At 42.2% G+C, this 13,510-nt stretch overlaps 1 protein-coding gene across 16 annotated transcripts in view; it reads left to right on the top strand.

The window, feature by feature from the left end:
• kiaa1217 (KIAA1217 ortholog) overlaps nt 1-13,510 on the top strand; it is a 121,004-nt gene that overhangs the window by 105,303 nt on the left and 2,191 nt on the right. For 9 of the 16 annotated variants that reach the window (XM_085173239.1, XM_085173235.1, XM_085173229.1 and 6 more), the window contains 13 exons: nt 43-92; nt 2,335-2,474; nt 2,639-2,814; nt 5,567-5,697; nt 5,833-5,980; nt 6,585-7,068; nt 7,280-7,475; nt 7,566-7,855; nt 8,157-8,300; nt 8,624-8,746; nt 10,461-10,541; nt 10,650-12,296; nt 12,824-12,955. In XM_085173239.1, coding sequence (XP_085029365.1) covers nt 43-92; nt 2,335-2,474; nt 2,639-2,814; nt 5,567-5,697; nt 5,833-5,980; nt 6,585-7,068; nt 7,280-7,475; nt 7,566-7,855; nt 8,157-8,300; nt 8,624-8,746; nt 10,461-10,541; nt 10,650-12,296; nt 12,824-12,955 — 3,742 coding nt within the window. The remainder of the gene's footprint in view (nt 1-42; nt 93-2,334; nt 2,475-2,638; nt 2,815-5,566; nt 5,698-5,832; nt 5,981-6,584; nt 7,069-7,279; nt 7,476-7,565; nt 7,856-8,156; nt 8,301-8,623; nt 8,747-10,460; nt 10,542-10,649; nt 12,297-12,823; nt 12,956-13,510) is intronic. The other 7 variants (XM_085173230.1, XM_085173234.1, XM_085173231.1 and 4 more) reach the window with 6 other exon arrangements.

Raw genomic sequence — 13,510 nt, 5'->3', positions numbered from 1 at the left:
GTTAAACAAACTCTTGTCCGATAAATTTCTCTCTGACTGCAGCGAGAGACCCCCGAAGACATCATCTCCAGCCCACAGTGCTCATAGTTCAGGTTAGTATCTCTTCTATTATGTGGGATTTCTGGAGTTTTTTTCTTTTTAGTTGATATAAATGCCATAATATCATGTGCAGACAAGCCCACACATCAGTGTCAGTCAGCAGTCTGCAATGAACAGCACTGGAGGGAGGAAAAACAAAGTCAGGCTTCTTTGCTTGTCATCAGTTCATATTTCCTTGCGCTCCTTTACCCAGTTCATCCAGTTTAATAGGAGTTAAGAGACGAGAGCCAGCGCAGCTAACACAAGCCCCTCAAAGCACTACTTAAAACAAGATGCTATTACTTCTCAAGCCTGCCAAGATGATTCAGCGATTCAATCTCCGCGCCGCAGCGTTCTGCGGCCAGACCTTAGCTTGATAAAAAGATCTGCAACCTCACCAGTGGCGAAGCACAAACGCAACGCTATTTATGTGTCTTGAAAGCTAAGCTCGTGTCTCAAGAAACATTTCATGGAGTATGTAGTTTTCAGAGGGATTTACTTGTCATGTGTTTGAGCAAATCTTCAAAACATCAGAAAAGTTACAGGGTCTTTTTTGATCTCGCCAGACAGCCTCTAACATGAAAAAACGTGAGCATATTTGTTTAATCCCTCACATGCTTCTTGATTGTCACCACCCAGCGTGTCCTTCTTTCAAAATATACATTGTAACCAGTAGTTCAGGTCTGTTCACGCTGTAAATAGATTTGGGGGATTACAAAGACAAAAGTGTGTTCTTTCACTGCGCCATGGTATATGTCAAAAGAATTTAGAGAGCACTGGTAAGTTTCTCTTAACTAAAATGGATGGACACTACTTTCTTTGTATTTTTTGAGTTTAAAGGATTGGCTGCTCTTAATTACACAAGAAAATTTGTACTTGCCTCTTGTGGTATCCATTCTTGCAGATGGTTTTTACATTTGCCTCAAATATACAGTGACAGACATTCATTTCATAAATCTGATAAAAATACAGCACAAATGCGTCCTTTCTGAAAGAATTTCCAAGTTACTGTGGATAATACACAGACCTTGAAACTGCTCTCTACCAGAAAATTGGCCCTACTTCAACTATTTATATAGTGAATTAAGATCCCAGGTTAATTGACACACATTTTTGAAAAGATATGTTACTGTAAAACTGAATGCATGCAGTGTTAATTTAGCTACACAGGACACAAAGTCAAGCTCAGCTGACCTCACTGTCATCCCACATCAGCTGACACCTCTGCTGATATCCTTATGACTAGTTTCAGGTTTATTTAAAAAGAACAATGCACGATAATTAAGATGAGCACTTAGATCCTGCAATTGCAGTCCCTGATGGCATTCATATATGTTAAAAGAAAAAATAATGGAAGCACATCTGTGTATAGATAAGAGCTAGAAGATGAGGTCATTTCAGCTGTTTATTTCCCAAGGGGTCACCACAGCAAATGAATATGCCCTCCCATTTATCTAGGCTTGTTATCGGTACTAGCCTGTGAAACCCTGAGGCTGGATTTGTGTTTCCTCCCAGGCTCAATTTTTTAACTTTTGTAAGGCAAATGTGTTAACAACTAAACAACAAAGTCCCTAGATAAGAACCAGGAGAACATAAATACTAAAACAAACACAACAAGTGGGGTGCAGTATTAAAATTGCTTTAGCCGACCTACAGTTGGTGCTCATTGCAAGCTGCTTTGCAACCCACTCAAGCTCCTCCTTTACATGCTGTGTTTGACAAAACCAGTGTCGTCTGTTGTGACTGAACGTGTAGTTCTATAGGGTCATTACATTTCAATCTCATGGTGCAGTTTGAAATATTGCTCTTACTTTCTATTTAGGGACTTCCACCATGGATTTAAGTTACTTTGGTTTCCATGGTTTCAGCCTGTTCTTCATCTTTAGCAGTGACTGAAATAATTAGTTGACAGCCATTTCCAGCTGTAACTAATAAGGGTGTTAACATATCTATAGTACATATGAAGTAGAAATGATGCCACAAAAATTAGAAGAAATCTTTGCTGAACATTTGGGGAAAAGTGTGTTTACAGGCATTTACAATCTGCCTGCTAATACGTAGAGTGAGTGCTTGAAAAAGGGAAAAAAAATCTACACTTTAAAGCCTCCCTAATAATGTTTACTAGAATTTTTACAGTTCATAAGAGTTATTATGAGCTTTGATTTCAAAGGTTTTAGTATGTACATATGGGTCGTAATTTTCAGAAAACAAACTTAAGCTGTGCTGTGTGGTTTTTTCCTTCTTCTCTTGGTCCAGGTGGTTCTCCGGTCTTGTCTCCCAAGAACAGTGCAAGCCCACCAGACAAGGGCTCAGTTCCACTCAAAGTAAACCTCCTGCAGTTCAGGAAGAATGTTTCTGACCTCAGGATGCAACTGCATCAGATGAGGCAGCTGCAGGCAAGACTCTGTCTCCATTTTAATCAAATTAAACTGTTGTGTTTGTCCACATTTCCAGCTGTGTATATGCGTGTGATTAAGTGGGATACCCAAAAAGCCATATATCTCGGTTTACTAGTCCAGGTCGTCTAATAACTTTCACTTTGCTATGTACATCACTTCAGCTCCAGAATCAGGAGGCATTACGGGTGCAGCTGAAGCGGGCAGAGCAGGAAATCAGTATTAAACTTGCAGAAGCAATGCGGCGTATGGAGGACCCTGTTCAGCGACAGAGAGCTGTGGTAGAAGAGGACAGGCACAAGTACTTGGGTCTGGAGGAGCGTGTCCTCACACAGCTCAGGTAAGACTGCTCAGGACTCGCTCATTACCCAACACAACAGATGCTGTTTTGTTTAAATTGTGTCTAAAATGGATAGACACGTTTGTTTGCATTCAACAAAGTTTTTCAAAAGTCTGACAGTTGATTTAGTGCACATATCTGCAACTACATTTGCTGTGCCTTTGTTTATAGGAAGCGCCCAAAAGGCTTCGCTGTTATCAGCTCACCTGAGCCATTCAATCCTAAACACTTTGACAAGCCAACACCCTCTAAATTACAGCCCACAGGTTTATGCAGGCAAGCTACGCCTGCCTCTCAGAGACAGCGGTCTAAAACAATGGACTCAACTGTGGAGTAATTACTCACCGCCCTGCTCTTATTTGAATTCATTCGCCTCGTCTTGCCAACAGGGAGCAGTAATTGAATCCTTTTTATTTGGATGTTTACAGACAAGGTCAAACAGTGTTGTCTTGCTAGACAGCGGCGAACATATGCTCCAATAAACACAATCATAGCAGTTCTTGGATTCTGGGAAATGAACAGGAGGAAGTCGGGGCACTGAAGCTGTGTTAAGCCCTTTGTTACACTTGGTATGCAGCCATTTGTGAGTCAGCAAAACACAGCTCCTGGCCCCTTAAATAAGGCATGGCAATTAGGGCTGCTTGGCTTTAGAACCATTTGGAGTGCGTGGTGTGAAAACTGCTGCCCTCTTGAGAGAATTCAATCTATCAGACCATATTTTGTAACCTTTTTTTAAAACTCACCCCTTAAAATATGGAAAGTCATACCATAAAAACACAGGAAAACCTTAATGGAGTCACACAGAAAAAGAAAAAAAAACGTATTAAATCTGACAGTGGTCATTTTCAGTGGATGAAAGCTGAACAACTGCAGTATTTGAAGCTATTTTCGCCTTAAGTGGAATTCTTGGTGTCCCATACTGCCCGTTTCAGTTCACGAGAAAGAATTATGAAAGAAAGTAAGAAAAGTGCCAAATTCCTCATGCAAATGCAACGCAAGTGGTCTTTAAAGGCTGCCTCCTATACCCTGGCAAACAGAGGGATACATTATTGAACAAACAGTATTTTTGTTCTGTTGGAGGCTTCATAAAAAAGGAAAAATCCATCATTCTCACTACCAAAAAGCCTTTGCATAGAAGGGCATTTAACACACTGTCTCCTTGTTGCCTTTCCTAATCCCTTCAGGGGACTCCTATAAAAGAGTGTTTCTCAAGGGTACCTGGCCACAATGAAATGTGATTTTAGTTCCCTCTCATGCAATCCAACACTGCAGACAATGTTATCATACAGCACATTTCCCTTTGGAACAGCCAGCTTTTTCTAGCACCGGGATGGCTCTCAGGCAGGGTGATATGATTTCTATGTGAGGAAGTGCTTTCTCACAAATAAGCCCTCATTCAGTGTGTAAATATTTGGGGGTTTGGGATAAGACCAGATCCAGTCTAGATTAAGCAATATAGTGTAGACAGGAAAGAGGACTGCACAGTTAATATGTTTATTCGCAGCTTAAAATATGAATTTTACATATCATATGCACTATTGCTTTTCATGCATCAATCCCAGAGACTTTTTCTACCTTTCCCCAGTTTTGGCTTATGATCTTTAAGAAACATGATTGTGTCCTGCCCCCTGGTGTTTATACAGTGCAAACAATCATAATAAGAGCCTGTTTATGCAGGGTTTTTTGGCTTGTTTGTTTTGTTTTGTTTTTCAAGTATACACTCATTAGATGCCAATTTTGGGCCATAATGGCATGATAGCATCACACAGTTTCTGAGAATCTCCCATTTCACCACATCTCACAGGTGCTCTAATGCATTGAGGTCTAGAGACTGAGTACAGAAAACTCATTGTCATGTAAGAACCCAGCTGGAGATGATTTGAGCTTTGTGACATGGTGTGTTATCCTGTTGGAAGCAGTCATCACATGATGGGTACACTGTGGTCATAAAGGGATAGACATGGTCAGTAACAATAGTCAGGTAGCCTGTGGCGTTTAAGCAGTGCTCAATTTGTAGTAAGGTGCTTATACTATTCTATGCCATTAAACCACGTGAACCACTGATACAAAGCAGAATAGATCCATGTTGTTTATGCCCAGTTCTAACCCTAATATCTGAATGTCTAAGCAGAAACTGAGACTTATCAGACCAGGGATTGTTTTTTTGTTTTGTTTTTTTGTTTTAGTCTTCTATTCTCTTAATTTTGGTGAGGCTGTGCCAATTGTAGCATAATTCTGCTGTTCTTAGCTGACAGGAGGCTTCCAGAGATACTGTTGTGTATATCTTGGTCGCAGTGAGTGGTTATTTGAGTTATTGTTGCCTTCCTATCAGTTCAAAGCAGATTGGCCATTCTCCTTTGACTTCTGACGTCTTCAGGCATTTTCGCCCAGAGAACTGCCACTTACTGGATATTTTCTCATTTTCAGACTATTTTCTGTCACCCGTAGAGATAGCTGTGTGGGAAAATCTCGGTAGATCAACAGTTTCTGAAATATTCAACCCAGCCCGTTTGGTACTAACAACCACGCCACATTCAGATTCATTTATATCACCTTTCTTCCCCGCCCTGGTGCTCAATTTGAACTGCAGCAGGTCATCTTGACCATGTCTACCACCTGCAACGCGATTGGCTGATTAGATATTTGCAGATACGAACAGGTGCACCTATCAAAGTGGCCAGTGAGTGAATTTGCCAGGCAGTTTTTTTTAAAAGTCACTCAACTCTAGATTACTTTCCGTTTTTTTCTGCAGCGAGCTGGAACAGTATGTAGGTTCTCTGCAGAACGACTCAGCCACAACACACAGAGCAGTGACCCTAAAAGATGTGGAAGAGGGAGCGGTAACCCTGAGGAAGGTGGGAGAATCTCTGGCAGGGCTTAAAGGTATGGTGACTGCCTTCCCATCACATTAATGTTCCTTACTCCAGTATACTTGCATTATCATTCAGCTTTGCGCAGTAAAATCCATGCCATAGGAGTATTTTACAATTTTTTCCCTCTCTGTTTAAATTTCATCAGGAGAGTTCCCAGCCCTTCAAGCCAGAATGCGGGCTGTGCTCAGGGTGGAAGTAGAAGCTGTCAAGTTTTTGAAAGAAGAGCCCCACAAATTGGACAGTATGCTGAAAAGGGTGAAGAGCTTGACCGACACACTCAGCAGCCTGAGAAGGTAGGGGGGAAATGGAGAATGAAAAGATAAAGCAGGGAAAAATGAGAAGATGTGTTGGAATATGGGAGCTGAGTGCAAGAGGGGAAATTGAAGATGAAAACAAAAAGCACTTTGCGGGGCTCCTCGCTGGGGTCTATGATGTGGGAGATTGTACCGTTTGATTATAGTGGCAAGCTAGCCTTCATCCCATCAAAGAGGTCATTCTGTGCGGACAGAAGGCTTTGGCATCCAGATTTATTTCCATCACCTTCCCTCAACCGATAAGTGAATTAATTTGGTGGGCAATGCAGCACCTAATTTCCATTTTAATACAGATGCCAAACTGGCTCCTGCTCTCCCTCTGTTTTATTTTAACCAAAAATATGCCCTGTTGCCAAACCCACCTGTTGCATTATAGATTTTGTGCTGGTTTATCCCTCATGTCATTAAATATGTAGTATTATTTGTCTACTTTACAGCAAGGTTTGATGTAGTATAGTCCTAATAACAGTTTTAAAAGACCATAACTTGCGAATACAAATTTCTGAGCGTTGTTGCACAAGCATTTCTTTCGCCAGTGTTTCTGTATGATGTGTATTTCTTATTGTTTCCCTTCCCTCTGCAGGTGTGCTACTGAGTTTTCTCAGAAAGGGCCTGAGCTTTCCAGTAATGCCACAGTGGACAACAGCCCCGCAGTAGCAGTAGACACCCCTGCAGATGTTTCTCCTGCACCAGGCCAACCTGACTCAACCTCAGCCCCACTAGAGCCTCAGAGCTCCACCATCAAATCCGAGGTGATGCCTTCATCCCCGGTGGTCATCCATCATGTCCAGAGCTCCCCGGTCCACATTCAGCAGTCCCAGCAATCTGCGGCTTTGACATCTCAACCTAGTCCCCCAGCCACACCTAGCCCCACTCATATCTCCAGTCCCAACCTTGGCAAGAGTCAAGACCGTGAGGCTCCCAAAGCGGTTGACACAGATCCACCGAGTCCCACCCGCTACAAAAAGACTCATGGGAACAGTAATGGAACAGCCAGCCAGGATCTTGTGATAGAAGAGCTTCAGAGCAGTAAGGAAAAGAACAAAAGCAGAGCTGTTTCCATAAAGGTATGTTTAGCAACATTGTAATTTTCATTTACTTATATATGCTGACATTAGCCGTGCTAATACTCAGTTTATTTTATGAGTGTTCTGAAAATCTCTAATGTATTGTTTTTGTTTAGAAATAATAGTCCCTCATTTAGTTTGCACTTCTGACAACCGTAAACTTTCTCTGAATCTTTGGTATGTTTTTTTTTTTTTTGTCTGCACTGTCCAGGCGGCAGAGAAAGAGTGGGAAGAGAGGAGGCAGAATATGGGTCATTATGATGGAAAAGAGTTTGAGAAGATCCTACAAGAGGCTCAGGCAAACATGATGAAGGGAATTCCAAGTCTAGAGGTAGAAGAGAACACAGCACTGCCTGCTGCTGGTATTGTAGAAGAAGACATTCACAACCCTGTTGAGCTACCATCAGGTAGAAATCACACACAAATGTAACTTAAACAACTTTTTTTTTGCTTTAGCTACATACCTTAATGTTGTTTCCTATTGCCGTGTATGACAGAAGAGCCCCAGTCAGGCCCTCAATCAGACAAACCAGCAAAGAAGGGGTCCGAGAAACTCGCTAAGCCTCTGGTGGAGAAATCTGCCAAGCCAGCACTAGAGAAACTCTCCAAAACTGCCATCAAGCCAGCAACCACTGAAAGCTTGACAAAACAGGGGTCTGAAAAGCCGAACAAGTCCCCGCCACCGCCTCCGCCAAGGAAAACCTACCCCAGCTCCAGCTCAGGCATGACCACTACACGCTCTGGTGAGGTCGTCTACACCAACAGGAAGGAGTCTGTCTCGACTCAGGTTGGTGCTTTAAAAGGTTGGAGAGAGTAAAGAAAACCATTCTTGTGCCTGTGCGCTAAGCGTACAGCCAAGTGGGATTTACTTAAGCCACTGCATTAAAACTGGAAGAAAAGGGGAAAGAGCTATTTAGGCTTTCTCCAAAGTGTAAAGGTTGCCATTTTCAGGAGAGATACTGTTTAACTTTGCCTTTAACTCTGTCTTTACGCTCATCCAACATGAATGCAGTATCCATTTTCATTTCCACAAACTTTGCTGCTTGTTAAAAATACAAGAATAATTTCCCTCACATTATTTCTCACAGGAGGGCGAAGAGGAGGCCCCACCTCCCTCTCCCCAACCCAAGCCCACCAAGGTTGCGCCGGAGACCAAGCCGAAGCCAGCCACTCCCCCCCTGGTTACGAGAGAAGAGGAAGATGAAGGGGACAAGATCATGGCAGAGCTCCAGGTTAGATCCATATACAACACGCACACTCACACGCTCCTTTCAAACATGTGCAAATACAATCAATTTAACCGACATATGGAAATTAGGATGCTGGATTTGATTGATTTCTGCGTTGTGGGAGTGGGTTGCTTATCATTTATTCCTGTGGTGGGTGACTTCCTTGGAAGTGGCAAAGGATGGGTGCTGACAGCTGCCGAAGAAATAACTTTCATTGAACTTTACTGCACTTTTTTCAAATTGTGGCGTTTTACAGCTGTGCAGTTGTGAAGATACTCCTCAAAACCCTTGTCCCGTTGTTCCCCTCACCTTTCTCCACTCTTCAGGTTTTCCAGAAGTGCACAGTTAAGGATGTAGGGGTGAAAAATTTGGTAGAGCCCACCGCTCGAATTGAACCACAAATCAGAGAGCTAAGACCGGGGGCTTTATTACCCCTCAAAGAGAAAAAGGTAAAATATATGTCCCGGTGCAGCTGCCCAGCTAACTGCCTGCCTTTGCCAACTGTATGAAACAATCAATGGCTGTGTCTTAACACTCCTCTGCTCTTGCTTTTGCTCGAGAGAAACCTGTAGCAGCTGCCTCCACAAAGCTTCCTTTCCCTGCTGCCTGAGTTTTCCTCCTTCTTTTTATCCTGCTGGATATCAGAGCTTTAATTTTTTTTTTCAGGATTAAGTCTGCATAAAATTGAGCTTCTGAAAAGATGCTGTGTCTTCTGTATGCCTGGTCTAGACTATGATGTGTTTCAGAACTCTCACTTGTCTTTTCATCCAAATCAATAAAAACCTCAGCACTGTACCTTACAGGCTATTAAATCGTCTCGTGTCTTTCTTTAATGACATTTGACAATTGCTTGATATGCCCTAGACAATTGAAAGAACATCAGTAAAATGCACTGTAGACACGATCTATTTTTGCAGACTTGGTTCACTAGAGGTCAGCCTGACCACTTTGCATGCTCCTTCTCCTCTCCTCTACTTTTCTGAGGAATGACTTTTCCGTTTCTCTTTGCACAACTTCACCTCAGTTCGCTTTTCCCAGCTTTACACCTCCCTAACCAATCATTTGAAACATGTTGAGTATTACTTTTTTAGTCAAAATGATAAAGCAAATAGGACTAGGTGTGTGAAGTGCATCAACTTTTACTAGTTTTGAAAAGATGAACTGGAAGTATCCGCTCTCTGAGAGAAACATATAAGAGGTATGCTATTTGGTTAAGCTTATAATCACAGTAAATAGTACATTACATTAAAGTTTACTGTTTTGCTGAAATTTTAAAAATTTAAATTATTTCACTGAAAAAAAGAGAAACAAGTTAGGAACATAAGCTGTATTTAAAGATGTACATAGGCTCTGTGATGTCCTCCATTAGATTATGGGGTCCTTTTAAGCCGCCATACATTATAATTTTTTTTATTTGTTGTTTGTTTGTTTGCTTGTTCTTTGTTTTTTATTAGAAACCACAATAAGTGATGGGTGATTTTTAATAGATTTTTAACCCCTCCCCCCCCCCAAAAAAGCAACTTATCGATTAAAGGTTGCTAAGTTGATTAAAGGTTAACAATACCCTAAAACATATAACAATTTACAAAATAAGCTGCATGCACCATTAAAGAAGACTCAAAAGTTCCAAAGGAGACTAAGCTCATCATTAATGTGTTTAACGAGGTCATAAATTAACTAAAAAATAAGATAAATATGTCACAGACTTTTATTGAACAGTCACAATTTAGCAGTCTCCCCCTGTTGGTCATTAGAAAGAATGCAGGTTTAAGGCACTTCCACATTTTCCACTTTTTAGATGCTGAGTCTACAGCTGGCTTTTAAATATAGTATAATGATGTAAAGCTCGATATGTGAAATAAAAAAACAGAAAAAATATTCAATTCGGTTTTATATTTATATTATGTGATTTATATATTTATACATCCATCAACATGAATTATATTCTATTTTGGCTTTTTTTAAAAACTCTGTACCATGTGCGTTTTTATGTAGGATTTAATACTGTAACAGTATAAAAAAGCAGTTGTTAAAGGTAATTGACCAATCTTGTGGTTTTGATGCCGCAGATCGTTCTGCAACCAAATGTGATTTCACAGTTAATCCAGCACAGCCTGGCACGCCAGTTACACTGTAATATTATTCCCCCACACACTGTCCTAGCAGAGCTCAGAGCCCAGTCGAGAGGATAAAGATCCAGACACAGATGAAAATGGGAATACAACTGTTCGACAGAGCCAAGGGGTATGTATGAATTTTAACTACATATACTATAATCACATATGTTTAACTTATACTCTAGCGTTAGAAAGCTATGAAACATTGACACATTTTTAAATTTCACAATCACAGGTCATATATTATGTGACGGGCCAGATTCCCAAAGATCATCCACCCCCATCGCGACTGGAAGACACCAACGACCATCACAGAGAGCCCCCACAGTCTCCGACACAGGTGTCAAATGTCAATGTTAATGACATTTCTCCAAGCCAGCAGCAGCAACAACAGCAGCGGCCACCACTGTCTCCAACACCCAAATCACCCCCACCTATATCACCTAAACCTGTGGGACTTAATGCGTTTAAACTGCCAAAGAAGCATATTAAACGCTCTGAATCCTTGAAGACCAGTGCAGAAATGCAGAAGGGAAAAATCCTTAAAGTTCATACTGAAAAGAAAAGTAAGATCGTCCAGGAGCCTGTTTCGTCTAGTAAGAATATAGTAACTGACCCAGTGGTGACCACAAAAGCAGGTGCTGTTAAAGCAGCACCTAAACGGTATGGTGCTCCATCCAAAAAGACTTCGGACGAGAACAGCAGTCCACTTAAAAACACTATTGATGATCTTGATGGGGGTGCTAGTCTCAGTCCTGACTTGCCTGGAGAAGAGGCACCTCCACCCCCAGACAACATTGCATTTATGATCACCAACACCAAGGTTCAGCCACTGTCTTGTGGAGAGTACCAAGAACTGGTCAATGCCAAAAAAGGAAGTGTGCAGACTGTTACTGTAGGCAATGCAGCAAATCGAGGAAACACCACAGTTGATCCTTCAGTGCCGCAGGATAATGGCTTCAACAAGAAGCCTGTCATCATCATCTTTGATGAGCCGATGGATATCCGTTCAGCTTACAAGCGCCTTTCTACCATCTTTGAATGCGAGGAGGAACTGGAGAGGATGCTTGCAGAAGAGCGCATTGATGAGGAGAGTGAGGAATCCGACACAGAGAGAAGTAGTGGGCTGCCGGTCATCGCAGAAGGGGCTGAGATGGTTGGTGGCAAAAAAATCAGCAGCTCACAGGGAGCTACAGATCATGCCAGCCTATCATCTTCATCCTCTTCTTTGATATCTGAACTAACAGACAACGGGGTAAACTTAGATTCAAATGGAGACTCCAAGGATGGGAAGAAGAAATTCAAGTTCAAGTTCCCTAAGAAACAGCTGGCAGCACTGACTCAGGCCATTCGCACAGGCACCAAATCAGGCAAGAAGACGCTACAGGTGGTTGTGTATGAAGATGAAGAAGAATCCGATGGTACAATCAGGCAGCACAAAGAAGCGAAGAGATATGAGATTACGCGCTCAAAATCCTTTGCAGATACTCCCAGGGGAACAGACACTGCCCCGCTGAAAAAGCAGAACTCCGAAGCTCTCGGCAGGACGGATGAGATTCGGAAGAACACCTACAAGACGCTAGACAGCCTGGAGCAGACCATCAAGCAGCTAGAGACCACGATTAGTGAGATGGGACCACGCTCCCCTGATGAGTCGGTTAACACTGAGGAAGCAAATACAGGGAATGGAAAAATCTCAGTCGGAGTAGGGCTGAAGAGGGCGTCCTCTCTGCCTACCTCCAAAGGGTCTGGCCCTAAGGTACCTAGCAAAAATTCACTGCAGAAGAAGCCTAAACCTCAGCTCCTTCCACGCCCTGTAATCAACCCTTCTACCACCACCAACACCAACACTGTCCCCAGTGTCCCCAGCACCGTACAACAGGTCTCTCTTTAGCTCTTGTTGTTCCCGGAAGCTTTGGGTTTCTTCTCTTTCAGTTTTCTAACTTACCTCCACTCCCACCTTAACCACTGAAATTACAAAATCATTAATCCCCTCCTCCCACAGGTGCTTGGAAATGGAAATGACTCCCCTCTTCAGTACAAAATCATGGTGACATGATTGGGTGTGGCATTTTGTTTGGTTCCTGGCTACCATCTTTCTTCTTCAGTTTATTGCTAAAACTCAAGAGGTTTTCAGCAAGTGGCACACTCATCATCAGAGACACTGTCATGATGATCAAGCTCTAATTATCCTTGTTCTTGACTGCATGCCTTGTGTATAATGGCTTAATGGTCCCACTGGGTGCATGATCTTTCACTGGCGTTGATTGTTGACGTATTGAATGAACGGGGATTTTTTTTTTTTTTTTAAACCTGTTAGTGCCTCGACTTTTCATACTTCCTATTTGGTGTGTTTTTTCTATCTTTTTTTTTATTTTCTGTTTTGTTTTTCATTTGGATCCCCTGCAGAATACCAGTGTCGCTTCCCCTACTAGTCGGATGCCCGTCCCTTTATCTGCGAAGTCCAGGCAGTCACCGGGTACAACTGACAAAGCAGGAAAACAGCAAAAACTGCAGGACGCTCAGAGGCAGTTCCGACAGGTAGTTTTACTGTAGGGTCTTAACAGAGACTACAGGGAACAAATATAGGGAATCGAAAGCATGTGGCATATGAGGGAGGGTGGGGGTGGGAAGACTTCCAAAGCTGTGAGGTTTCAAGTGTTGTGAAAAAAAAAAAGTCACGATAGTGGCGACTGTGGATCTGTTCACGTTTCTCTCGAGTCTGCTCTGACACGAAGGCATGTTTGACTCTTGACTGTTATCCCCATAACATCACTGTACTGTATGCTTCTGCATGTCCACACTGCTCATGGTTTTCACTGTGTTGGTGGCTAAAAAAAAAAAGAAGGAAAAAAGGCGGAGACAAACGGAATCCTATCCTGTCATCATCTGAGTTGTCATCACATCTCCAATTCCCATCACAGCTGAGTTCCTAAACAGTGTTGCCAAGCCCTAAGATGCTTATGGCTATGTTTGATACAAACTTACCTGATTTTTTAAAAACATTTTTTGGCTATGCTCCTCCCTTCTCACAATGCACCTCTGCTCAAACCCAACATCACTGCACAGCTTACTTAACCCCAAGGTGATACATTC

This window comes from Neolamprologus multifasciatus, chromosome 9 (genome assembly GCF_963576455.1).
Source record: "Neolamprologus multifasciatus chromosome 9, fNeoMul1.2, whole genome shotgun sequence".
Lineage (NCBI taxonomy): Eukaryota > Metazoa > Chordata > Actinopteri > Cichliformes > Cichlidae > Neolamprologus > Neolamprologus multifasciatus.
This window is presented reverse-complemented; position numbering and strand designations above follow the sequence as displayed.